Here is a 27,495-nt window from a genome sequence, read left to right as displayed (position 1 = left end):
GAGAACCACTAAATGAAATGGAACTTCGGATTTATTTCTGTTGTCTTGCAATAGGTATGAAATCAATAGGACTTAAGCTCACAAAACAGAGTGCAGGGCTGCAGCTTCTCAAAGTGCTCTTAAGAAATCCGACCCCAAATTTCCATTAGGCTTCTCCCCCCCCCCCCGAAGAACAGAATATCTAAATCTGCTAAAAGCTTGGCACTTTTTATCTGGCATCACACTTACGTAAATGGCAATGGATAGCGATAGGCAATTATGGGGATTCTGACAGAATGTTCTGAATGTCGAAAGAGGACAAGAGGCACTATCTGAAGACATGGGAGAGGCTTCTCACCCAGCTGAATGAGGAAAAAGTCCTCTTAACAATAAGGCTGCTTATATGAATCTCTCCCCCATGTATTCAACAAACACAACTTGATTTGCACCTATTATGATCCCTCAGGATACTGACATGCCCTCCAGCCCACAGAACCATCCATTCAGCATTAGTGTGCCTACAGATGTGGGGCTCCCACATCTGAACAGCTCAGACCAGCAAGAGTTCCTGCTCATGTGACACACACACACCCTCTCACACTCTGCCCCCAATGTGGAGTATGGCTAATAGGCATGCCGTACACACACACACACACGGAATGAGTGTGTGGGAGTTGTCAGTACAGAGCTAATGTAGGCCAATAATATAATAATTTAAAGTGGTAATTTTAGCCAGATGGTGACAGTTTGATTGGGGCAGATTTAGGGCTGTGCAAGTGGTGTGCACACACTGGGCACTAAGCCGAGGGGAGGCCACAAGAAGGGAGAAAAGGCTGAGCAGGCACACAGAGGCCACCTGATGTTTACACTCTTGCCCAGTATGGTGAGACTTACTGATTTCTATTTAAATTATTGTACCTATTTCTAAATTTACATCTAGACATATAAATTAGTGCAAACCTGTGTCCTTATTTGTCCTCTTTTTGGCGATCTATGACCTATCTGCTTTTGGAGGGCAAGTTGTCCATCATGCCTGTTAGCAAGCCCTTGTGGTAACGTCAGTTAACTGGAAATAACTAAGGAAAAGCAAAAAGTACTTGAAATTTATCCTGTACTCCTTTCAGAACGGTGGGTCCAAAAAAACACCCTTTCGGCATTTGGAAGCATTTGATTTATGCTTACCTATCCCTCTCCAGGTTTTGCTGGGCAAAGTGGCCTGCTTTTTTCCCTTGGCCAACTTGAACAGGGCAGAGATCCTGGCAATCAATTTCTAAAGCAAAACTGCACATGCTGTTTTCTAGGTCAGCATACTTTAATGGCTGTGCAGTCTATTAAGCATCCCTTGCAAACCTTGGATTTAACAAATGATTTCTAATTGACTACGTGTTGCAGCAACATTCTAGGAAACTCAGTAACACCGCACATTCCATTGATTCTTCTTATATCAGAAATTGAAATGTCAGAAGCCATTAATTGCATTTTCACCAGAAGGAGCCAAAGCAACAACTAGTGCTCAGTACAAGTGCTTCTGCTACGTGCGCAACTGATATGTTTAGGAAAATGCTAGATCAACCTTTTATCGCAATGACATGCATCCCGGACTAAATTCATATGAATATAACAATTGTATCCCCCCCAAGTCCTTACATCATGAAAAATGCCCCTTTCTCATGAAATCCCATGGTTTCTTCAACTAAGCTGAAGGGACCATATAGTCAGATATTTGGCGTCAATGAGATACAGTACAAAGGAGGACCGTTGTTGCCAATAGTGCATTGAGCCTGTTATGTGGCTTTAGTTATCTATAAAAAATACGTCCTCTCCTCTCCACCAGTCAACTTTGTACCAGTCTCTCAGTGGGATCCACAGATAGAGCTCCCATTGAAAGCAGTGGCTGGCATATTGCAGTGCACCTGTCACCTGAGGAAGGTGTGCTTGGAGATTTGCAATATTTATTATAGAGTGGAGCTGATTGTTTTAAAATGAGGGGGTTTTTTGTCGAAATCTATATGTACGACAAATGATTAGGAGTATGGCTCTCTGGGCCAAGAGGTCTCACAGTTAGTGAAGGACCAAAAAGCATCCTAGGAGCATCCCTATGGTGTGTGCAAAGTATTCTACAACAGGGTTGCAGAACCTGTGGTCCTCCAGCAACTCACATCATCCCTGCCATTGCTGGTCAAGTTTGATGGGAGTTGGAGCTCAACAACACTTAGGTGCAGGTTTTCCGCCTCATAACCACAACTTAAAGTACAATACATAAATATTAGAGCCTAATGTGCCTTTTGTCAAAGTGAATTGTTTTATGTTTTGGACTTGCTGGAATAATGTGCTGTTTTTTACTGTTCTCAAGTTTAACAACTTAGTAGGGAGAACCATTCCTGACCTCTCGGAACTGTACAGGATGTAATAATCACTGTACCTGCCTCAGATCAATAAGCAAGTTTGAAATTATGGTTCCCCACCCCCGCCCCCCATGGCAGACAAGTATAATTAGGCAATCAGGCAATGGAGGTAGATGTGATTATCTTAAAATGCACATGAGAGCTAATTGGTTGCTATTTTAAACCATCTGTATAGTAGAAAGCAAACTGGGTGTTTGTTTCAGCTGAAGAGGATAGAATTGGAAGGATCAAGTACTAGTGAGCAGAAAGTTCCAGTTGTTTTGTCACAAAAGGACATTTTATTCTTGTTTACTCCCAAACAATTAGATTTTTGTCTTCAGTGGAGTGGAATAAGCTGTAAATATTTAATTGACAGTTTATCATCAGTAAAAGAGGAGAAAGAGACAAATTAGATTTGGGATGATTGCCAGTATGACAAAATCCTCCCCCCCCCCCCCGGGCTTTTCCACAAATGTTGCTTATTAGGAATGTAGACACACACACACCCTAGCCTTGACTTCTACAAAATGTGTCTATACTTAATTAATGCTATTGCATCCACATTCTAATTTATGCATTTTAATTATACAGAGAGGCTTGTGAATAATTAATGTTATTAAAACAATAGGTCATAAGAGTAAGCTTAAAAACAGCAATCAGTAGGTTTAACAGGTTTTTTTCCCCTAGCATAATCTCAGGATAGCTCCGTTAAAAAATAGTTTAACTGTTTCATTAAATGAACATTATACTTTTATTTAAGGGGCTAATGAATTAACAGCCTTCAGTTGAGGCTACTTGAGGGAGAGCCCATGACCAGTCGATGAGTAACAGAAGTTTACATCAAGGGCCTTATAGGCATCATGTGAGCAAACAGGCAGAAACAGAAAATGTAGGAAAGGAGGACCCATGTATCCATAGGGCAATTATATGTGTGTTTACTCAAAAGTAAGTCAACCTCTGTTCAGTGTCGATTACTACCTGATACTGTATAGAATAGTATTAGAAATCCAAAGATGGGGTAGGATCTCAGGCACATTCAGCAGAAAGGTGTTTTGTAATAAATGATGTCATGTAGAGTGGCTGGGGAAACCCAGCCAGATGGGCGGGGTACAAATAATAAATTATTATTATTATTATTATTATTATTATTATTATTATTATTATTATTTAACCTAACTGGGACCAGTTATATGGTAGCCCCATAAGAGTTCTTCTCACAAACAGTAGAGGAGATTGCAACCTTTTTGTTTAAGCTGCCATCCCAGTCTACATTATTATTTTTTGTTTATTAATTTTGTCAGTCTCTTTATCTTGCACAGGGCAACCTAAAGTGACTTATAACCAAACAAGCAGACAATTAACCCCACATAGGAACATTAAATCCAAGAGGAAAGAGAAATACATTATACATGATGGAATAGTCCTGATTGGAGAGAGAGAGAGAGAGAGAGAGAGAGAGAGAGAGAGAGAGAGAGAGACTCCTAGAACAGAAAGCTACCATGTCAAAGAGAAGGCTAAACTAAATGCAAATCTTTGGGTGTGGAGATCATGGAAGAAACGGCTGGTCCCTGGGTTGTCACCATATCATAGTTTTCTATACCATCCATGCTAGACCAGACACTTTAAGAGTTGAGAGGTGAGAATCTGTCAAATGAGACATATTTTTGAGCATGAGAAACCAACTGGCAGAGAAAAATGTGATGTGCTGCTTCAGGGTTACAATATCATTTGGCTGCATAAACTCCAAGTGCAAAAAACCTGAATGGAGTTCTGGAATTTATGGGTCATTGACAGTGTTTGCAAATGAAGATCTGTAGCAGACAGAAGAAATAGCACAGCATTGCTTATTTATAACCGATTTCTGGATGCCAAGTGCGGGCAAACTAAAGGGTCAAGCATGGCTTGGGAGACAGGCTGTGGGAGTGTGTACTTGGAATGGAGTGTGGGAATACAGTCATGGGCAAAAGAAAGTGCACTCTCTTTGAGTTCTGTGGTTTTACATATGAAGACATAATAACAACCATCTGTTCCTTAGCAGGTCTTAAAATTAGGTAAATACAACCTCAGATGAACAACGACACACAACATATTACGGTGTCATGATTTATTTAACAGAAATAAAACCAAAATGGAAAAGCCATGTGTGAAAAACCAAGTACACCTTACGATTCAATAGCGTGTGGAACCACCTTTAGCAGCAATAGCATGAAGTACGGTAGTTGTTTTCTGTAGGACTTTCCCCATCTTTCCCATCGTTGTGGGGAAATTTTGGCCCATTCTTTTTTACAATGTTGCTACAGTTCATTGAGGTTTGCTGGCATTTGTTTATGCACAACTCTCTTAAGGTCCCATACGGCATTTCAATTGGGTTGAGGTCTGGATTTTAACTGGGCCATTGCAACACCTTGATTCTGTTCTTTTTCAGTCATTCTGTTGTAGATTTGCTGGTATGCTTGGGATCCTTGTCCTGTTGCTTGTCCCAATTTCAGCCAAGCTTCAGCTGTTAGGCAGATGGCCACACATTTGACTGTAGAATACTTTGGTATACAGTCATACCTCATGTTATGTTTGCTTCATGTTACGTTCTTTCAGGTTACATCCTGCGGTGACCCGGAAGTACCGGAAAGGGTTACTTTCGGGTTTCGCCACTCACACATACGCAATAGCGCTAAATCGTGCTTCACGCATGCACACAAGCGCTAAATCGCACCGTGCACCTGCGCAGATACGGCGCTTCAGGTTGCACTCTTCTCATGTTGCAAATGGGCCTCCGGAATGGATCCCATTCACAACCAGAGGTACCACTGTTCAGAGGAGTTCATGGTTGACTCAATGAATGCAAGGTTCCCAGGTCTTGTGGCTGCAAAACAAGCCCAAATCATCACCCTTCCACCACTGTGCTTGACTGTGGGTATGAGCTGTTGGTATGTGCTGATTTGCTGTGTTTGGTTTTTGCTAAACGTGGCGCTGTGCATTATGGCCAAACATCTCCACTTTGGTCTCATTTGTCCAAAGGACATTGATCCAGAAGTCTGGTGGTTTGTTCAGAGGCAACTTAGCAAACCAAAGCCATGCTGCCATCTTCTCTTTAGAGAGACGAGGCTTTCTCCTGGAAACCCTTCCAGACAAACCATCCTTGTTCAGTCTTTGTACTGTCACAAACTATAACATTTAATATGCTAACTAAGACCTGTAGAGCCTGAGATATACCAACTCTTGGGTTTTTTGCAATTTCTCTGAGCATTGCACAGTCTGGTCTTGGGGTGAATTTGCTCGGACATCCACTCCTGAGAAGATTGGCAACCACCTTGAATGTTTTCCATTTTTGAATAATCTTTCTCAGTGTAGAATGATGGGCTTAAAATTGGTTGGAGATGACCTTAGAACCCTTCCCAGTTTCATGGTCAGCAGCAGTTGCTTCTCTAAGAGCATTGTGTCGCCTTTCTTCCTTGGCATTGTGTTCAAACACACCCGAATGCTCCAGACCAGCAAACTGCTAAAACTTCAGTTTTTATAGAGGTGGGCACACTTGCTGATGATCAGTTAAGCAAGGGCATTTGATTAGCCTCTTAATTCCTATGGAAGCAGTAAGGGTGTACTTAGTTTTCCCCTCTTAATTTCTCCATCTTGGCTTTATTTCTGTTAAATAAATCATGACACAGTGTAATGTGTCATGTGTCGTCGTTCATCTGAGGTTGTATTTACCTAATTTTAAGACCTGCTAAGGAACAAATGATTGCTATTATGTCCTGATATGTAAAGCTACAGAATTCAAAGAGGGAGCACTCCCCCCCCCATGACTGTATGTTGGGAGGAGGGCCCCCATTAAAACAAGAGTCTGCCACTAAGTTGATGCTACATTTACAGTCGTATTTCCTCTGCATGGTGGATGGGCTTTGTGGGAAGAGACATGCTATTTCATATGAGGGAGCACTGGCCCTAAATGTTTGTCACTTGGGACTTGGTGTTTAGTTCAAGATTTTTAAAATCCCCAAATCTCATTTATTGAGACTCTTATCTATTTTTGACAGATTTAAGATTTGCGCATATATATATATATATATATATATATATTTGCTTTCGTAGATTTTCACGGGTACAGGAATGCAGGTTTTGGTGTTTTCGGGTATCTTCCCGTGTAAGAGTTGGGGTGTCTAGGCGACGTTTCGACGAGGTCTCACTCGTCATCTTCAGGCTGGTGCTTTCGGCTTCTTGTTACTAGAACAGAGCTCTGTTCTAGTAACAAGAAGCCGAAAGCACCAGCCTGAAGATGACGAGTGAGACCTCGTCGAAACGTCGCCTAGACACCCCAACTCTTACACGGGAAGATACCCGAAAACACCAAAACCTGCATATATATATATATATATATATATATATATATATATATATATAGTGGTGTTCATCTTTTGCCAGTCAGAATGGTGATCTCAAATGGCTGGGAAACGTCCTCTGAATTTTCCTTGCAGCTATGACATGCCTGTATTTGATCAGCATTGTAACAGTGGTTAACTTGCAATATCAGACTGGCAAAAGGTATAGCCCCCCCCCAAAAAAATGCTTCTGAGATAGTGTGGTTTTCTTTCATTTGCTTTATTAACTCAGGTGGTGATCCTTGAGTGCATACACACACACACACAATTTATTTTGGGAAGATTTTCTTTTTGTCCTTGCCATAATCTCTGGTTTATTTTATACATTAGTTTGTGCCTCAGCACACCTGGCACACCCTCTGCACCCCCCAAAGCTTAGGGTATATACATGGATGCAGTCTTCCCTGCCCCCACTCCTTTTTCCATGGAGTTTACTCCATGATCTCTCATCCAGGTACTGACCAAATCCAGATCTTTTTTTCATTTTAGCAACATTTGACACATCATGTGACCTCAGGCCATGCCCTGTGCTCAATATACCCCATGCTCAATAATATCCACTGAAACCTCGTAGATATGTGCTATTTCTGACCAGATTGCAGGAAGCCACTTGGTGGTGGCAACATGACTTGAACTCTTTTTAGCTAACCTTTCATCAAAGAGGGTGGATGTGACAGCTATGGTTTGGAATGAAAGAGCATTGAGAGGTCCCCGTTTCAATCTAATAGTTCTTGGCTTTTGAACTCACCTGCTGATAAGTAAGGATAATAAAAAGGGAGACTCAAGATGGTTGTTCCCGCAAACTCTATCACCTTCACCTCCAGATAGGGTAGCCATGTATCCTACTTGACAGAGAACAATCTTCTATTTGACAGGAGTCCCCCATTTGAAGAGCTGTCCAATCCAAAGCTAGTATAAAAGATGGGATGGGGAAAACAATACAAAGGGAGAGGAGGAGCTATAAAATTTCCCTTCAACATTTAACACCTGGAGGTCACCTGCTCACCTCCCACTATGATGAGATATATTGTATTCAGTGCTTTTCTTCTAGGGGGAAAAAGGTGGTGGTACTGTGTATCTTGAGTACCCCTGGGGGGGGAGAACTGATTGTATTTCTGTTTAAATTATAGCAATTATTAGTTGCACCTTTACATACAAAGTTGGCACTGTGTTCTCTTTTGGACAATCTTGGTGTAACACTAAAAGGCTAAGGAATGAATTGGGTTGTGAACCCCACCTCCTTAGTGTTACATCTTGTAAAACTACAAATTGTTGGAGTGTGTCATGTAATGTAATTTGCTGTTGTTTTTGTTTAGTCATTTAGTGGTGTCCGACTCTTCGTGACCCCATGGACCAGAGCACGCCAGTCACTCCTGTCTTCCACTGCCTCCAGCATTTTGGTCAAACTCATGCTGGTAGCTTCGAGAACACTGTCCAACCATCTCATCCTCTCTCGTCCCCTTCTCCTTGTGCCCTCCATCTTTCCCAACATCAGGGTCTTTTCCAAGGAGTCTTCTCTTCTTATGAGGTGGCCAAAGTAATGGAGCCTCAGCTACACAATCTAATGCAGCCTAAATGCAGCCTGATCTATAGTGCATTTGGCCTGCTGTTTTAAATGCCAAGAGCATGTTTGTTCTTTTTGGTTCAAGATGTATTAGAAAAACATAATTGTCCTCCAATTTAGCTCAGCAGCTAACATGTATGAAATGGCAGGCTGTGCGCGGCACGGTGCGTGTGCATTTATCTGTGTTCAGTTGAGACAAGATGCCTCCACCCACACAGTCAGGAATTAACTTCCCCGAGGAAGGTGCTGAACCCTGAATAATGACAACACCGTTGACTCACACTAAAATCATTTCAAACAGACAACCCCCTAACAATGGTAAAAAGGGGGAGGGGAGGAATAAGCATGATGCTTCACCGGAGACAGGTACTAAAAAAAATAGGAGCCGTGCCTCGTTGGAGCATATATAGAAAGCAGGAATCGGAAAGAAGCGGCAATGATGGCATTCTGTAAAGGGCATTTTTGTCCCGTTCTCTCTTTAGAGAAATGCATTTGGAACAGAAAGCTGACCGGGTTGCTTTCTGTCAATGAGTAGGAGAGGAGTGGGGTTGGGGGTTTCACACCTGCCCCACTTTGGCTCATAACAGCCTCCACAAGTTGATGCCTAAAAATTGATAGTGATGAGCCTTTGTGGGAAGAGCAGTCCACAAGTGGGAAGCCACCATTGAAAAGACCCATTCTCATGTTGCAATCCTTGCAACCTCCCATGAAGGGGGCACACAGAGAAGGGCCTCGGATTATGATCACAGAGTCCAGATCAGTTCATGTCAGGAAAGGCAGTCTTGAAATACTGGGGTCCTGAGCTACATAAGGCTTCTATTGTCTCTGCTGCTGCTCTGTTTTGACTCCGGAAGTTTTAGGTATCCTTGTGTTCAAATAAACATACCTGTATTTTTTTTGTAAGGGGTGCGGGTGGCTCTGTGGGTTAAACCACAGAGCCTAGGGCTTGCCATTCAGAAGGTCGGTGGTTCGAATCCCCGCGACGGGGTGAGCTCCCGTTGCTCGGTCCCTGCTCCTGCCAACCTAGCAGTTCGAAAGCACATCAAAGTGCAATTAGATAAATAGGTACCGCTCTGGCGGGAAGGTAAACAGCATTTCCGTGTGCTGCTCTGGTTCGCCAGAAGCGGCTTAGTCATGCTGGCCACATACGCCGGCTCCCTCGGCCAATAAAGTGAGATGAGCGCCGCAACCCAGAGTCGGTCACGACTGGACCTAATGGTCAGGGGTCCCTTTACCTTTACCTTATTTTTATTGTATTTTTAATATTTTGTTGGAAGCTGCCCAGAGTGGCTGGGGAAACCCATCCAGATGGGCGGGGTATAAATTATTATTATTATTATTATTATTATTATTATTATTATTATTATTATTATTATCTTCTCTGAGAGTTTTGGACTGATATGATTTTTTTAAACTAACAAATACATTCACCCTGACAATCAATGGTTTTTTCACAGATCAGCACAAGGTAATTTTCAATGTAGTTCAACGCAAGAGATAAGAAGCTCGATCATGACAATTATTGGTCAGTTGATTTAAAATAATTGATAACCTGCCCTTTCTCCATATGGGCAAGGTACAACAAATAAAATTTTCAAGCTACTCCCGTTGTTTCAATTGGACTTCATCTTGCTGGATTATGCCCCACTAACTTTAAAATTACGTTATTGATTAAATAAGAATGTGCACTTCCTGTGTCTTGCCAGTCTCTCAGTGGCTTATTTATCTTATTTAATCAATTCGTAGCAGAATTGCTATTACTGCAACCCGGAGTTGTTCTCCTAATTTTAAGCCTTAAGGAGTCCCTAACTTTCTTGTTCCCTCTAGGCACCTTCCCTCACCTTGGCTTTAAAATAGGTTCTCATCTTTTATAGTACAGTATGGCAGCTGAAAGCTTTGACATGTAAAACACTCATTGGCAAAACTAGCATTCCCCGAGAGGCTTAGCTTATTCCCCCAGCACGTGTACACATTCATACAGTTTTGCTTCTCTTAGCTGCACTCTGTGCTGATAAAGGGATTAGTGGCCATAATCATTGTACTGTAACATCCTGTCATTATAATGTTTCTCTTTCTGTGCTCTTGTTCTTTTGCATTGTTGAGTGCTGTTTTAAAGTACAGCTGAAGGAGTAATTAGTCTAGAGGGTAAATGCTGCTTTAATCTGCCCGCAAAGACTGACGTCCAGTAAAAGGCTCGCTTGAATTCCTTTAGATCAACCTGAAGAGCATTTTCATATCACTGCAGTGGTTTTTTTTTCCAGAACAGCGAGTGAGTCACCCATCTTACCTTTGAGCCACTCATCAGGCTTAGCGGTTTAGATGCTAACTTCTTACTACAGACCTCCATGGTACTGCCAGAACCCCATGACCCAATATATTTTGCTGCCTAAGGAAAAATAGCTAATGGCATCACCGGTTCCCAAGTCGAGATGCAGATAGGGATAGGTATATGCAATTTTGCCTAATAACACATTTTTGAAAAGTGATTTCCCCTTAAGTAAGACATTTTGCATGTTATTTTCACTAGTATATTCATCTGCATGAACAGTATATGCATTTTGCACGCATTTACTTGCATTGCAAAATTTGGAGAAGCGCACATTTCAGAAGATTGCTATGTTTTGGAAGGCTTGCATTTAAAGGTGAATAGAATCTCATTTCTCTCTCATACTTAGACGTAGATTGCCCAAGACTGGCCAGATTACAGTCAAACTAGCCAGTTTCACTCTGAGACACACCTTTGCGGATATTTTATTGTTTAATTATGTGCAGGACCACTTCCAATTTTGCATTGTGACTGCAGTGTGCAGGGAAGCATGGGTTTAATCTTTCCCTCCCCAGCTGTAATCCTGACCACAAGATTGTGCTCCATACCACAAGTAGGGTTGGAAAATAAGCTACCGTTGTTGTTTTGATATCTTGCCTCTGCTTGCACTGTGGCAGGTGGGGTGTGTCTGTAATTTCAACAAAGAAAAGACTCAGGCATGCTTCCAAACCATGCGATTTGGTTCCATTTTTTGAATGAATACCCCACCAGCACTTCTCCCTGGGAGTAAAAATATGTCACTCAAAATCAACTGCCTGAGACAGCTGCCTCACTCTGCCTAATGATAGGGCTGGGAAGTACATGGGACTTTGTGGTGAAAAACTGGCAATAACCAAACTGGCAATTGGATATAACCAAATATTTTTCCTCTCCCTCTGCCCTTCTAGGATTTTGCTGAAAAGGAGAAGGCAGCGGCAAGTGCTCTAGAGGATGTGAAGGCTAACTTCTACTGTGAATTATGTGACAAGCAGTACCATAAACACCACGAATTTGACAACCACATCAATTCCTATGATCATGCTCACAAGCAGGTAAGCCTAAAAAGTCATTCAAGATATAGCCATGTAAAATAGGTAGGGTATACATATAGAATCATAGAATTGTAGAGTTGGTAGCTTCTTTTTAATTTGCTGTGTCATATTCCTGTGGTGATATTCTCTCTTACATGACATGACAAGTTGCACCAATTCACATGACTAGTTGAACCACTTGATAGCAAGTAATATTTTTGGGGGGATGAGCCAGCCTACCATGTAATATTCACAAGTATTACCACATGGGGTTGGTTTCAGTGTCAAATTGTTTCTATGTTTCATGTGTGCATTTGTGTATTTTTAATTGTTTTTATTTTTTAAAAAATTATTGGGTTACAAAAGTACATACAGCGTCTCTGCTTTCAGTTCATAGAATTTGATCTACAGATCAGTCATATTTGATTGGATACATTAATATTATAGACAGTATAAAGTTGGGGGAGAAGAGAGAAGGGGGGTAGTAAACTTTAATTCTTCTACATCAGACATAGACAAACTCTGGCCACTGGTCCTATTAGCTAGGGATGATGGGAATTGTAGTTCCTAAACATCTGGAGGGCCAGAGTTTGCCTATGCCTGTTCTACATAGTGTATGTGTAAGGTTTTTGTGTCAGCATCATGGGGGCAGGTTCCATTTGTATTGATTTATTAGTTTTTGTTGGCAGTGAGAGAGATTGGGGGGGGCAGGGCATGGCTTGGTTGCCTTTAGTTGACTGCAGTGAGTTTTGTTTGCGTGTACGAGGGGAAGGGGAGTTGTTCGGTCCACTTAGCCATATTGATTCATACGTTGTTGGTGGGTTCCAGTTGTTGTCTTGTTGAGCTGTGTATGTAATTTACATAATGTTATATACTCATGTAATCAGGCAGATGACCAATGTCTTAAGACACTGTCACCCTTAAGAAAACATGGCTGATTGAGGGTCAGTTGTGTTAATTGCATACCATGGTCCCAATGAAAATCCCCACTTGTGCTGCTCTGCACCCTGGGATGGATGTTTCTGTTGGTGCCAATGGATGCTTCATTCCTGGGTCGAATAGTTGGGGGGTGGGGTGGGGACTGGTAAGCATGACCTTTATTGCAACAAGAGCATGAACTAGAATAGCCACATGAAGGGACTGTCAGAATCAGGGCTGTGATACAGAGGGAGGGAGTTAACCACACAGAGACTCACTGCAACTCCATCCCATGCTGTCATTCACACTAGTAGCGAAGTTTCTTTTTTAGAAAAAAGAAGGGGGGGACAGAGAAAAACAATAATGAAATAACAATAACATGTAATTAAGGTTACAGAAATATGTAGTATATATGTAGGTAGATAAACTTATTATTTCCCTTAAGTATACATCAGTTCATGAGTCACTATGGTTTCGATAAATATGTTCCAAATATTATTAAATTTGTCCATACATCACCCTCATCTGAAAGTGATCTGTTCACAGGTTGCAAGAGTTGTCGTGTTGTCTATCCATTTATCGGGGAGGGGGGCATATTTTTATGCTTCCAATGTAGATTTATTTTGATAGTAGGTAAGTTTCTTTCCCAGGGCTAATAGCAGTTGGGCATTGTGGGATTTTCCATCAAGACCTCAGCAGGCAGGGATGGGTTATATCCCCACTCCTTGTGTGCTGAAGTTCTGATCCAGTAGCTCCCTGCTATTTATTTTTAAAAGCAGAAAAATGGACATATTAATTGCAATCACACAATTAGAATCACATCTGGTTTTCCCAGTAAGATTCAGGCGGGGAGCCGAATGCTTCAAGAGACACTCGCATACATCACAGAGGGGAAGGGATGACTCCACTTCTCCCCTACAAAGTCAAATACAACCCATAAGCTATACATGGCAGACGACTGAAAAGTTTGCCGAACATTAATGTTCTTGTGCCTGCCTTTGAGGGGAACAGATCTGCTTTACTTGTCGCTGGCCTATTATGGATGCAGTTCAAAGAACTTTGGATCAGGCTATTAATTTCAATTCCGAACAGGGAGTAGTTGAACTCCAAAGGAATCTTCTTTTGCATTCTCTCGACTAGCGTTTTCTCTTTCCTCCTTAATATCCTGCTCATCGCCTTACTCAACAGCAAATCAGCTTCTGATTACAGGTTCCAATGCTCATGAGGGACAGTGTTGTTGATGAAAGTCGTGAATTTCACGAGTGTAATCAAGGCCACAATTTTGGCCCATTGTTTCCTCAGACAAAACTGGGTTAATCATGAATTCTTTTTTAATATATATATTATATAAAAAAAAATCAGCTAGTGCTGTTCTCCACACCACTCAATTAGTCTATAAAAGGCTGGTAATGATATAAAACAAAAATGGTTTCAGATCCAAAACATGTGAAGTTAATCCTATAATCCCTCTTCCCTATACAAAAGGATTTATTTGCAGCTTCAGTTGCTTTTTCTACTTGTCAGAATTTTCTGGGCTCAGATCGATCCATTCTAAGCATCATCATCCCTTTCTTTCTTTCTTTCTCTCTCTCTCTCCCTCTCCCCCCCCCCCCCATATCCCTCATGTTTCTCAGCCTTGGTGATTTATGCAAAACAGAAAATGGAATGTTGATGCATCAAGTCAGTTTGTCTTGGCTGCTCTCCATCATAAAAGATCATGGTTAAAAGCAATAAAACTCTTTTTAATTTTAAAACTAGATTTAGTGCTCTGGGGGGGGAGGGGGGAAGACAGATTGGCAATGGAAGGAACAAATGGCCTATATTTTATAAAACAAGCTAAACTTCATAGAGAAATGACAGCACATGCTTCTCAGCGCTGCCCTACTAGGTATGCTAATGTCCCCGATTAGTGTACCCGTAAGGGTGAGAAGATGCGCATCAAAAAATGGCAGCTTTGCACTGTGATTCTATAAACACTGGAAATTAGTGTCCCTGAATTCAATAGAATTTACCACAAGGTAGACAGGCTAGTTAATAATAATAATAGTAGTAGTAGTAGTAATAATAATAATAATAATTTATTATTTATACCCCGCCCATCTGGCTGGGCTTCCCCAGCCTCTCTGGGCAGCTTCCAACAAAATATTAAAGTACAGTAATGCATCAAACATTAAAAGCTTCCCTAAACAGGGCTGCCTTCAGATGTCTTCTAAAAGTCTGGTGGTTGTTTTTCTCTTTGACATCTGATGGGAGGGCATTCCACAGGGCCGGTGCCACTACCGAGAAGGCACTCTGCCTGGTTCCCTGTAACTTGGCTTCTCGCAGTGAGGGAACTGCCAGAAGGCCCTCGGCGCTGGACCTCAGTGTCCGGGTAGAACGATGGGGGTGGAGATGCTCCTTCAGTTGTTAAAATTGCTAATTATTTTATGATGGTGGTGATGATGATGATTAGCTAGGAATGAGTCAGATTCTGTTTCCAAGCTTTCATATTTCCCTGGTCAGTAGTTGTTTTTGTTTTCTTTTCTTTTTTTAAAAAAAATGGCTTTTAAATAAACATCTCTCACATATCCACAGAAATGGATCTAGCTTTCCTACCATGCAAAGTTCCACTGCATCAACCACCACCCAGGAAATCATATGATGGCAGTGCTCTGAACTTCATTCTGTATGATACTGTAGTTGGCTCAGATTCAAGGCCAGAAGCCAGCAGCAACTCCCCTGCTCACACATTTTCTACTATAAATTCTGCAGAAGGTGTTGCTGGACTACAGCTCCTTTCATCCTGGCCCATTGGTCCTGCTGGCTAGGGTTGATTGGACTCCAGCTCCAGTAACATCTGGCAGGGTCACCACAATGGCTACCCTATTAGGCCAGGGATCAGCAACCTTTCTGGGCTCTGTGAGCACATTTGCAAATTGAAGGAACTGTTGTGGAGGCATGGAGGGTTTTTGATGGGGGCGGGCTCCCTCCCCAACTGTACCTCCTCACCCCCTAAAAAAACTCTCCTACACCAAAACTAGGTCCCCCTTTTGAGGTGGGGACAGCTGGTGAATTTGAGAGTCCGAAGAGGGATCTCTGGAACATTTCCACCTTGGTTTTCAAACAGCTTAGTTCTTGAACGTTTTGGCTCCCGAACGCCGTAAACCCAGAAGTGAGTGCGAACTATTTTTGGAAGCTGAAAGTCCGATGGGGCTTCCACAGCTTCTGGCTGGCTGAAAGAGCTTCCTGCAGCCAATCAGAAGCCGCACTTTGGTTTCTGAACGTTTTGGAAGTCGAAAGGACTTTCCGGAACAGATTCCGTTCGACTTCCAAGGCACAACTGTATTGCTAAATGCAATGCCACACAACATTACATGTTTGCTTGCTATTCCTTTCCTAAATTGCAGATGAAAAGAGCTTGCTATTTACAAGTGTGATAGGTGAGCTGGTTCCCCACAAAAGGCACTCTGTTGCCTGGGGCCTGTGCCGGAATTGCAGGCCCAGATGCAGAGCTTGCAATTTAGCTGATGTGTTTTAACTATGAAATGTCAGCCTACCCTTGATATATGTCACCAACACACCCAAATGAATTCCAGTTAATGAATTAATATGTAAGACATGTCAAAAAGCTTGAATGAGTCTCCAGAAAGATAGAGCCTGGCTACTTAATGAAACTTAAAATCAACGCTGTTCGATACAAACAGAGCAGCTGTTTGTACAACATGCCTAGTTGCATATGAGGGCAATACTGAATCCTAATTACCCTAAAGCTTGTGCTAATATTTTTCCATAAAGGGATGCAGGGATTTAAACGATGAAGGTAAATGGTCTCTGGTGGACAGAGGCAGATTTTAATGTTCCGCTTACATATCTGCATCAAACAAATTTATTTATGCACCCTTCCCAGCCCTTATCTTTCTATGTGAATGGCTTTTGGACAAGTTACCTAAATCTACACAAAGATAAGTCAAAAGAAAGACTTATTCATTCATTTTTTTTCAGTTTATTCCCCACCAGGTCCCAAGGAAGGGTACAACAATGTAATTTTTAGTTCAATTTAAAATTCGGTGTTAAAACAGTTAAAACAAATTACAGTCACAGAAATAGGGTGGGCCCTGAAAACACATACTTGGTCAAAGGCCAGAGTAAGGATGTGTATCTCCACCATGTGGTGGAAACGATACAATGAAGGTGTCGGGTGCAACTCTGTGAGGAGGAAATTCCACAACCGAGGAGCTGCCACGGAGAATGCCGACTCCCAGGCCACCCCCAAACTTCTGAGAGGTCTGAAGGCAAGGAGATGACCTCTCTGCTATTTGAGGCCTAACTCATTTAGGAGTTTAAATAATAATGTGAGCACCTTGAATAGGTCCTGGAAATGAACCAGCTACCACTGCAGCTGTTTTACACCAGTGTGGTGTAGTGGTTAAGAGCGGTAGACTTGTAATCTGGTGAACCGGGTTCGCATCTCCGCTCCTCCACATGCAGCTGCTGGGTGACATTGGGCCAGTCACACTTCTCTGAAGTCTCTCAGCCCCACTCACCTCACAGAGTGTTTGTTGTGGGGGAGGAAGGGAAAGGAGAAGGTTAGCCGCTTTGAGACTCCTTCGGGTAGTGATAAAGCAGGTTATCAAATCCAAACTCTTCCTCTTCCTCTTCTTTTAAAATGGGGTTGCATGAGTTCTGAAGTGAACCCCAACCAGTAATCTGGCTGCTGCATTTTGGACTTGTTGAAGTTTCGAGGTCACCTTCAAGGGTACCCCAACATAGACTGCACTGTAATAATAATCCAATTTGGAAGTTACCACAACATGGACTACCATCTCCTTCCACAAGGGGCAAATATTGGTATAAAATTGTTCATAGTGGCATTTTATATATTCATTTTATTTTATTTGTTTATTGTTAAATGGCATGCCAATTTTCCTTTTAAAAATACTAAAAGCGGCTCGCAACGTGCAGGGATGGAGGGGAGGCGGGACTAAAAACATTTGTGCAATAACTACAGTAACAAAAAAAAACCACCACAGACATTGGTCATGTTAATGGTCTGGAAATGTCTGGGCAAGCAGCCAGTTCTTCATCTCCCTGATCACCATTAGGAATGCATTCTGTAGGCGGAGGTGGATTTAGGGCAGTACGACCAGTTCCCTCACACTGGGTGCCAAGCTGAGGAGGGCACTGCAAGCCATCTCAAATATGATATACTGCATGTGCAGAACAGAAAGTGAAAAGTGGGGGAATGACAAATTTGGGCTCGCATAGAGCGCCGCTGAAATTTGAATGGCCAAAGTCCACCCCTGCTGTAAGGTGGGTGGGTGCAACTGCTGAAATGACCTTTTCCTGGACCCCAGCTAACCAAACTTCTGTATGCCATGATGCCATCAGGAAGGGGCCCATCCAAAGACCACAGTGAACATTTTCTACATTTTGAAAATGTGCAGTGATGAGAAGGTCTAATAGCCCTATGACATCTCTGAAATGAATTCTATATATTATGCTCCTTACTCCAATTTCATCTGGAAATGGAAATCAATGTTATATATGCTTTTCTAATGCAACATGTTCATTTCTGGAGTATTAATTTATGGCAGAGTTCTTCCAAGATACTTAACTTGCACATTACTGCAATCACATTTATGAAATCAGTGCTTGGATAGCAGAAATAGAATTATCAAATGCCACTGAACACAGTCTAGTGACTTGTTATGACTTGAGGCAGCACATTCCCATTTTAAATGTCAGTTTATACAAGTCTTTATTTTAAACCCACAAATCTATGCCATTAGATGGGGCTTATTAAGAACCAACACACCTGATTCAATGTGATTGCTTTGTTACTTTTCTCATTATGCAAATAAATTAGCAGGCGTCATCCCCGAAAACTGCATGTTGTTTAGAATAATGAGATTGCTTTCATTATCGGAACTTCAGAAATATCTAGCGAGAAGTGGGAAGCTACTGTTAAATGCAACGTCTAGATAAGTTCCATTGTTAAATGTTAGATGCTGTAGAATTACATTCGCTACTTTTTTAGACCAAATGCTAATTAACATGTAAATTAGCAGTTTAGCCCTCTTTAAAACCCAGGGGACAGTTAATTTCCTTGCTGATTGTCGTCCGCTGACTTTACAGCAATTTGAAGTATTACATTATACGAGGAACTACAGAATTCTGTTATCAAATTCTAGAATCTCAAGCTAGCCTTGCGTGTCAGAGGAAGAGTTCAATATTAATAATTGTGCTATCATCTTTTTTCTGTTTTTCTCTATGGTTGCACAGTTTTGAATAATGAAATCTCTTATGTATCATGGAAGGATTTTAAAAAAATAAATATCCATTGTAGGCAAGTAGATACTGATACAAAAGAAGCATCTTAACAATGCAGGCCTATATATGTCTACTCAGAAGTAACTCCCATGGAGTTCAGTGGAACTTAGTTCCAGGTAAGTGAGTGTGGAATTGCAGCCTTGGGGCTCTATTTTATGTACACATGCATGGGAGTAAGGTCCATTGAATCCCATGGAACTAGGGATTGTTTTCTGTTCTGCTCTATATTCAGCACGTGCAGCGATGTTTCTGCTCTGCTGCACTCTTGACCCACCTTCAACACAAACATGCACTTAGGGACCCATTTCATTTCCCTTTTTACCATATATTTGTATGGTGGTGGTGCTGTGGTTGTGACCCACCTTATAATGGGCCACAACCCAGTACTGGTTCCCAGAACACAGCCCAAAAGCTGGCCGCTCACTTCCTCTAGCTGAAGTCCACTAGTCTAGCCTAGTCAGGATCAGTGCACCAGTGCACATTTCCAGCACATATTAGAGTGTGATTTATATATTTTAGCTAATTTGCTAGGAGTTAAATACCAATGGTACATCATTTTCATATAAATTTCTTTCAAAGTATAATATGCTGTAAATTTCAGATTTGTAATCCCACAGAGCTAACTCAATATTATAACCAAAATCCCTCGCCCAGTGTATAAGCACTGATTTGACTGGTTCATGTTTTGTTTGCCAATTGAAGTTTATACATTTTAGAAATCACAGTAATTTATTTTTATTTTCCAACAATTCTTTTTCGAATTGGGAGATTTTAGGTGAAAAACCTTTCTTTTTATTCAACCTAAATACTTCATTAAGATGACGATATTGCAGCCAATCAGTTATTAGTCCTCTTATTTCTTCAAACCTCCTTCATTTTAAATCTTGATCTACCTCTCATAATAGTTCTTTATAAGTTACCCAGTTGTTTCTCATATTTATTTTTTTCACCGATATTGCTTCAAGTGGAGAGAGCCACCACTGTCTTTTGTTCTAATAAATTTTCATATTTATCCCACAATCAACACTTTCTGGACAGACTTAGGTCCAGACATTAAAACTAACCCTGACCCCACTAACAACAACAACAACAACAACAGGGGTCGTCCCCCCCAGCCACTTTGGGTGGCTTCCAACAGAGATTAAAAATACATTAAACCATCAATCATTAAAAGCTTCCCTAAACACGGCTTCCTTCAGATGTCTTCTAAACGTCATGTGTCTCTTTGACATCTGATGCTAGAGCGTTCCACAGGGAGGGCGCCACTGTCAGGAGCTCGCCCTACACTCGAGTAGGACGCTGGCAGACACACATGCCCGACTGGCATGTTCTCTCCCTCCTGGTTGATTGTTCGGGAGCTTCAAAAGCTTTCTTCAGCCCGAACATCACAGCGACCGATGCCAACAGACATCAGCACACTTAGGGATCTGCAGATTATTCACAGCTTGTGTAACAGACCTCAGCAACTCAGCATTTTGGCTAATCTACTTTATTTACATATAAACACATACGGAGCACTGTAACATGGCTCCCTCTCTCTCTAGCATCAGATAGCAAAGAGAAAAAGAACAAAGGACAATAGTCCCACTTCACAGAACACAGTAACACAAACATCCTGTCTCCGTCACTTCCCACTCTGTGGAGTCAAAACATACACTGTCATGTGATAGACAAAAATCCCATGACTGTAATCATGGAGCAGGAATTCTAACATCCTCCCCCAATTCATGCACTGTGTTGCAGTCATCAGTGTAACTGCAACAACCATACAGATATCGTACACACAGTATACCCCTGTATCACCCGTTCCACCCTTGGAACTACCTGCAACTGGATTGGCCTTGGGCCTTACCATCCTGCACTTCTGACTAGTCTTGGCGTCATAGCTCTTCTGACTATCAGGAAGTCTCACACTTGGCTTTGTTGGGACTCGAACTCTAGCCTCGCTCCTCTCTGAGGAATCAGTGTTGGCACACACGGCCTCTGGACGTGGTCCAGCTTCCTTCTCCAAGGAAACAGTGTCTACCCTTACAGCCTTTGGGCGTGGTTTCCCGACCCTTGGGGACAATCGCTTTACCCCTTTTAAGACTCCGGGTTCCAAGACCTGTGTCGAGCCACCAACCACAGCTAAATCTGCAACAGCTGTGTTAGCAAACTCCTGAGCATACCGGGTGGGCTTCTCACTCTTCGTAGCCTCTCCTGATCTGTGCATCCGGCACATCTCCTCCACTGTACCAGTAGAATGCACCTCAGTGCACCTGCTGTTTATAACAGCAACAGACTTGGTATCTAAGTCTCCAGCAATGGCGTAGCCTAGGAAAATACCGATTTTCCAAGGAAGAATCTATGCTCCCTGCCTTGTGACGTCTCAACCCACATCAGAAACATGCATTGGCATCCCGGCTTTTTCCGGGTTTATCTTGTCACAGTTCCCATCAGAAACCTTTTATTCTAACAGCCACTACCGAGAAGGCTCTCTGCCTGGTTCCCTTTAACTTGGCTTCTCGCAGTGAGGGAACCGCCAGAAGGCCCTCGGCGCTAGACCTCAGTGTCTGGGCTGAATGATGAGGGTGGAGACGCTCCTTCAGGTATACTGGGCCGAGGCCGTTTAGGGCTTTAAAGGTCAGCACCAACACTTTGAATTGTGCTCGGAAACGGACAGGGAGCCAATGTAGGTCTTTCAGGACCGGTGTTATGTGGTCTCGGCGGCCATTCCCAGTCACCAGTCTGGCTGCTGCATTCTGGATTAGTTGCAGTTTCCGGGTCACCTTCAAAGGTAGCCCCATGGCTTTATGTTGCTTTTGAACCAAGGATCTGAGGTTGTGTCTCCGTTCCTGAGCTCCACTCCAAGGTTCCACTGGCACAAATGCTTTGCCATTCAAATATTAACACCAGCCTAATGTAGATTCATTTTTCCCCTCCAACTTTAAATGCTTCTGAAGCAGCTGCTTGCCTTCCTCTAGTGAATGCTTCTATCATCTAATTTATTTCCTCCTCTTTACAACCACTCTGTGCCCCACTGAATGTATCTACAACAGCAGCTTATGTGTTTCCCTTCTATTTTTGAGTATAGATTGCTACCATCTATCTGATTAATATGCACAATTTAGCAGCATAATTGAGTCCAATGGAGTTTAAGAATCTTGCTGATCTTTCCGCTTGTAGAAAAATGAGCAACAAATCTTCAAGGTATGCTTCTAGCCAAAAAGAAAAAGGAATCGAGCCTAACAACACACATATGTTTGTATGTTCCTTTGGGGGGGGGGGATACTGAATGCATGGTGCATATCAAGGGAGTCATAGTAGAATGACAGGATTACTTTACTTAATTCCCTGCACTAGTCAGAAACATTATCATCTTTTTTTCATCATACCTCAAATATATCCAAACGAAACAAAACCATGCAACTGGCTGTATTTATTGGACTATTCAGTAGTTACTTAGCCTGTAAAACTAAACACACTTTCCTGCAAGTAAGTTTCATCAAAGTCAATGGGGATGACTTCTGAGTAGACACTCACAGGATTGCACAGTTAAAAGCCAGATACCAATGGCCCTTCAAATAAAATGATAATGTCTGAAGGATCTTCTTGCTCCTGCTGTTTAAAAAAATACATAAATTTTTGTTAAACTGCCCAAAATTAATGTCCAATGGTGGGTGAATTCCAGTGCCAACATGTGTACTGGGCATCTCCTGAGCCATGAGACATTAGGAATCCTTCAGCTGAACCCTAATGAGGATACATGAAGCCACTGCCAAGTTCAATTTGCAAATTCTCAAAGCCAATCTCCCTCTTTAAAAGTTATTAGCAAACTGATCTACAAACTTGTTAAGACCGAGAACATGTACTAATTGCCAGACACTTTTGCGTAACTGGTTCTGTGGACTGATTTCAGTGAAATTAAACTGAATTAATTCCAAGTACTTTGGTCTAAGTGGTGGGTCATATTCAATTACACTTTTATTTTATTTTATTTTATTTTTAAAAAAATGTTAATGTAACAAGATTCAACCAAAAAAAAACAGAATAAAAAGTAGAAGCAGCAGATAGACAAAGCCATTTCATTTTACATCTGTAAGAAAGGGTCATTGAATCACATTAGATGCCAGTGAAGAAGTACATGCAAAAGAACATTTTTATTTATTTTGAAATGTTTATAAGCTGTTTTCCTAAGTAAGCTCAACTCTCTCAAGCTGGCTGACATAAAGCAATTTAAAATTACAACTTCAATAATCATCACCATAATTTCTAAAAATAAAAATTAATGCAATTTGTACAAAGACCCACATTAATAACCCAGCGGTGCTAAAAAGCACACATCCAGCTCAGAATATAAAACACATTTTCAACAAAACCATGAGCTGAAAAGAACACCATAACAAGGAAATATTACACATGCATAGGCATCCAAAAACAAATAGGTCTCCAAAGCCCTTCTAAAGAACTGCAGTGTGGCAGCTTTCCGGAGGTCAGTTGGCTATGAATTCCAGGGCCATAGCAGGGAAAAGGAGAACCAGGTAACAAATCACACAACCGCTTAGACACAGGAAGGCCCCAGTGACCCAGACAAAGAACGGCCACACTGAACAGCTTTGTATGAACATTTCGCAATATATTTATCCTTGTGATGTAATGTTCTTGGCTGCATAAGCGGTTGTAAGCTGGGTGTGAGTGTTGGGCCTGCATGTGACCAGACCCACTTCCCTGCTCCTTGCTCACTACCTTTGGCCGCGGTCTCTTTAAACTACAGTTCCAAAATGGAGAATGGTAGTTTGTGCAGAACGGTAGTTCCAAGAGACCACAGTTGAAGGGCCAAAGCCAGAAGAAGACAATTCTGTTTCAGATGCAACACGAAACTATAGTTTAATTTAACCAGGACTGCAGTGTTGAAACCAGCATGCGAGGGGAGGTGTGTATAGGCCTCATACCCGTGCCAGGAAGACTGTTGAGACAAACATGGAGGGGGTGTGTGAACAGTAACATCAAGGTAAAGGGACCCCTGACCATTAGGTCCAGTCATGGTGACTCTGTGGTTGCGGCGCTCATCTCACTTTATTGGCCGAGGGAGCCGGCGTACAGCTTCCGGGTCATGTGGCCAGCATGACTAAGCCACTTCTGGCGAACCAGAGCAGTGCACAGAAACACCGTTTACCTTCCCGTCGGAGTGGTACCTATTTATCTGCTTGCACTTTGACGTGCTTTTGAACTGTTAGGTTGGCAGGAGCAGGGACTGAGCAATGGGAGCTCACCCTGTCGTGGGGATTTGAACCGCTGACCTTCTGATCGGCAAGTCCTAGGCTCTGTGGTTTAACCCACAGCGCCACCTGCGTTCCAAACAGTAACATACCACTATACAATTACAGACAGATACTTGTCTTTAAAAAATATCCTAATATTCAATGACTATAAGGCAGCTGGTGATATTTAAGACAGGGTAATAATGTTAATCAAAACTAATTTCTCCACAAAGACCAAATCACAGCTCACAAAACAGTGGTTAAAACAGCAGGTCATTAGTTAAAATTCTTGATTTAAATGATGTGGTATCAATAGCTTGAGTAACACCCCCCCCCAAAAAAAAAAAAAATCAGTTGGATTTCTAAATGATAGTAAAGTTGACACTTGACAATTGTGTTTGGAGAAAGAATTTAAGAGATGGAGCAATACTACAAAGCAGCCTTGGGTGGCCAGCCAGTATCCAAAGTAGGAGCACTCAGAAAGAACCTCAACAGAAGAACTTGAGAAGCAAGCCCAGCTTGTAAGGAAAACAATATAATTAGTTATAATAATTCACAATTAAGTGTGTTTTACTACTAGGAGTTGGGAAGGGACTAGTGTACTCTCCACTGCTTGTAGGAATGAGGAGCCTGTGACCCTCGAGATGTTGTTAGATTCCAACTCTTGTAAGTCTCACGCAGCGTGGCCAATGGGCAAGAGAAATGTCAGTGCCCTAGTGGCAGTTCCTTGCATGGGGTTGACAGCGCATGACTTGTTAAAGGAAGTGAGAGAATTTACATGTGCAAAAATCAATTTATTCCCATTCCATTTTCAATTAACATTTGCAACTTTGATTCAATCTGTTTTTTATGGACCACTGCTCTCTGCAATAGCAACATCCCTTAGAGCCTTCTTATCATACAGCTGGAATACGGTGATTTTCATGTGCACAGATAGCTTCCTATGTATCTAGTCCACTGAGGAGTTTTCCTAAGCCAGCTCCACACATTAAAAGTTGTGTTGCAGGAGTTAAAACCAACAGCACAGGATTCCAGCATAGATCTGTTCTTTCTAGGAAGTTCCCTAAGATATGCAATAAGGGAATTCAATACAATAGCAGAACCTTAGTCAAACACTTGAGGACAAGGAACAGCACCACCCTGTTGGTTGACTGGAGAGGTTGCTTATATAATCATTGGGAAGTCTTTTGAGGGTGGAATGTAGCTAAACATGGTCATCGCCCATGTTCAGAAGCAGCATGCTGGGGAGTACATTAGATGCTGGGGAGAAGCAATGAGCAAATTCTGCCTTTGTGCCTTGCTTTCAGTACCTGAAGGCAACTGCTGGACCCAAAAAGGCTTGATGGACCTTTGGTCTGATCCAACAGGGCTATTCTACTGTTCTTGCCTGTTTTTTTTTCTTCCATATAACTTCCCAGAATACACTTCAACAAAATGCAGACTTCTCAGAAGCATCCGGCCTTCACTTTCTGACAATGTGTCGGATCCAAACTTAAACACACTTAGAGTAGGCCCATTTAAACCAATGGGACTTAGATTGGTCTTGGCTCACTTTCCCTATTCATTTTCCTGGGTCTCCTCAAAGCAAGGCCAGGTCTGAATCTGACCCATTGTTTGCATTCACTTTCCTGTATCAGCCAACGCTCCATGCAGATAAGCTGCTGAATCCATGAGCAGAAGCAAAACAGGTGGTAATTACACACAATCCTACCTTATTGGGATCTTTGTCATTGAAGTCAGCATGTTATCTTTGGGCTAGAAGCCAATTAGGCCCTTAAAATAAAGTATTCACAATACTGGCCTGAAAAGGAATACAGAACAGCAATATATATGCAACTGTATTTATCTACTAGTCAAGTGAAACGAATAGGATGTGGTTTAATCAAAGGCTGTGAAATGTTTGTCATTCAATGTATCAGTTTTCTATAGTTCATCCCACTGCACAAAGTTATTCCTGAGCTATCCCAGTAATACTCAAAAATTACAATGACATATTGTTTCAGAAATGAAAGAGCAACTTGAAGAGGATTCAGCTGCCCTATTTCTCCTTGTCTTTCAACATAATCTTCCATATCACTGTGGCTCCCCTAAGCCAAAAAGATACAAAGTCACTATCAGCATGTTGAATCTGTGCGGGTGCATATTTTAAGGGGATTGTAGTTCTGCTTTGGTATTTAAACTCAACCATTTTCCCTTTTAACAGTAAATAATTCAGATTTAGGGAGGTTGGCAGGGAGGTTGCACATGTGAAGAAAGGAAAATAAGATACTGTGTAAACAAAATATAAGGTTTCAGAAAGGGAAGGGAAGGGAAGGGGGGAAAGTCTGCACCCTACACACAAATTTCCAAGGAGCAATTAAAAGATTAGAAACTCATTTGAAGACCTAATTAGATCCCGGACAGCAAATTTAAAACAAAGGCATTTCCCAAAAGCACACAACTATAGTAGCAGGTATGAATGACCACCAGCAGGTACTTTTCATGTCCCCTGGTTTCTTGAAACTTTTACCAGGAGACAGAGTTGTGTGCCAGTTGAAAGGTGACCTGGGGCCCTCTCCCAGTACAGCTCCAGCTTCTTGCTGGAGATTTCTGCTATCACCAGAGATCACTGAATGAGTAGCTTTTTATCTTTCTTTCTTTTTTTTATTCACCAAATGGACACAGCCTAAAGGCTTGGTAGCAATTAGAAATTCCATAAAACATAGCAGAGACACGGCTGTTCAAAAAGGCCATTGGGTGATGATTGTTTTTTTGTCTCCTGTTAACCTGCACTAGAATTATTACTCTGTTGTTGTTGTTATTGTTGTTTTAAAAAAACCATGGTGGGTTTAAATTGGGTTTTTTATTTTGAAATATTATTTCTGTATTTTGAGTTCTTGGACTCCTTAAGTAGAAAGTAGGGTGTGATATACCGTAAGTCTTTAGAAATAAAATAGGCAAAATGAAACAAGGAGTTGGTATATGAAGGTTAACACTAGCACCCATCACCATGACTTGCATCTGAAGAAAAGTTAGCTTTAAAAAGTTCACAGAATGGAAGTTTCCTGTCCCTGCTTCTACTTCACAGCTACCTGTGACCCCCCTCATTGGAGTGGGACAAGGCTTGGTGAAGATGAAGGAGCTCCATGCTGACAGGGGTAGCCCTACAGCAGGTAGATGTGCACCAACCTGGCGTTCCCCCACCCTTAATAATGAATGAAGCCTGTAGAGCATGAGACTCTGAATCTGAGGGTTGAGGGTTCGAGCCTTACCTTGGGTAAAAGGTTCCTGTATTGCAGGGGTTGGGATAGATGACACTGGTGGTCACTTCCGACTTTCTGTGATTTCATCCCAATAATTATGTATGAAACTATACATACTCCTCCAGCTCTGAGGGCCTTCTGGCAGTTCAC

At 41.9% G+C, this 27,495-nt stretch overlaps 1 protein-coding gene across 3 annotated transcripts in view; it reads left to right on the top strand.

Annotated features, from left to right (window-relative positions):
* Positions 1 to 27,495, top strand: part of ZNF804B (zinc finger protein 804B) — a gene marked incomplete at its 3' end in the record, with an annotated part of 239,442 nt that overhangs the window by 202,252 nt on the left and 9,695 nt on the right. For all 3 annotated transcript variants that reach the window (XM_081163141.1, XM_081163139.1, XM_081163140.1), the window contains exon 2: positions 11,514 to 11,657. In XM_081163141.1, the coding sequence (XP_081019267.1) occupies positions 11,514 to 11,657 (144 nt within the window). The remainder of the gene's footprint in view (positions 1 to 11,513; positions 11,658 to 27,495) is intronic.

This window comes from Podarcis bocagei, assembly GCF_964188305.1.
Source record: "Podarcis bocagei genome assembly, chromosome: 12".
In the NCBI taxonomy this organism is placed as follows: Eukaryota; Metazoa; Chordata; class Lepidosauria; order Squamata; family Lacertidae; genus Podarcis; species Podarcis bocagei.
Note: the sequence above shows the minus strand (reverse complement) of the source record. Positions and strands in the feature narration are given on the sequence as shown.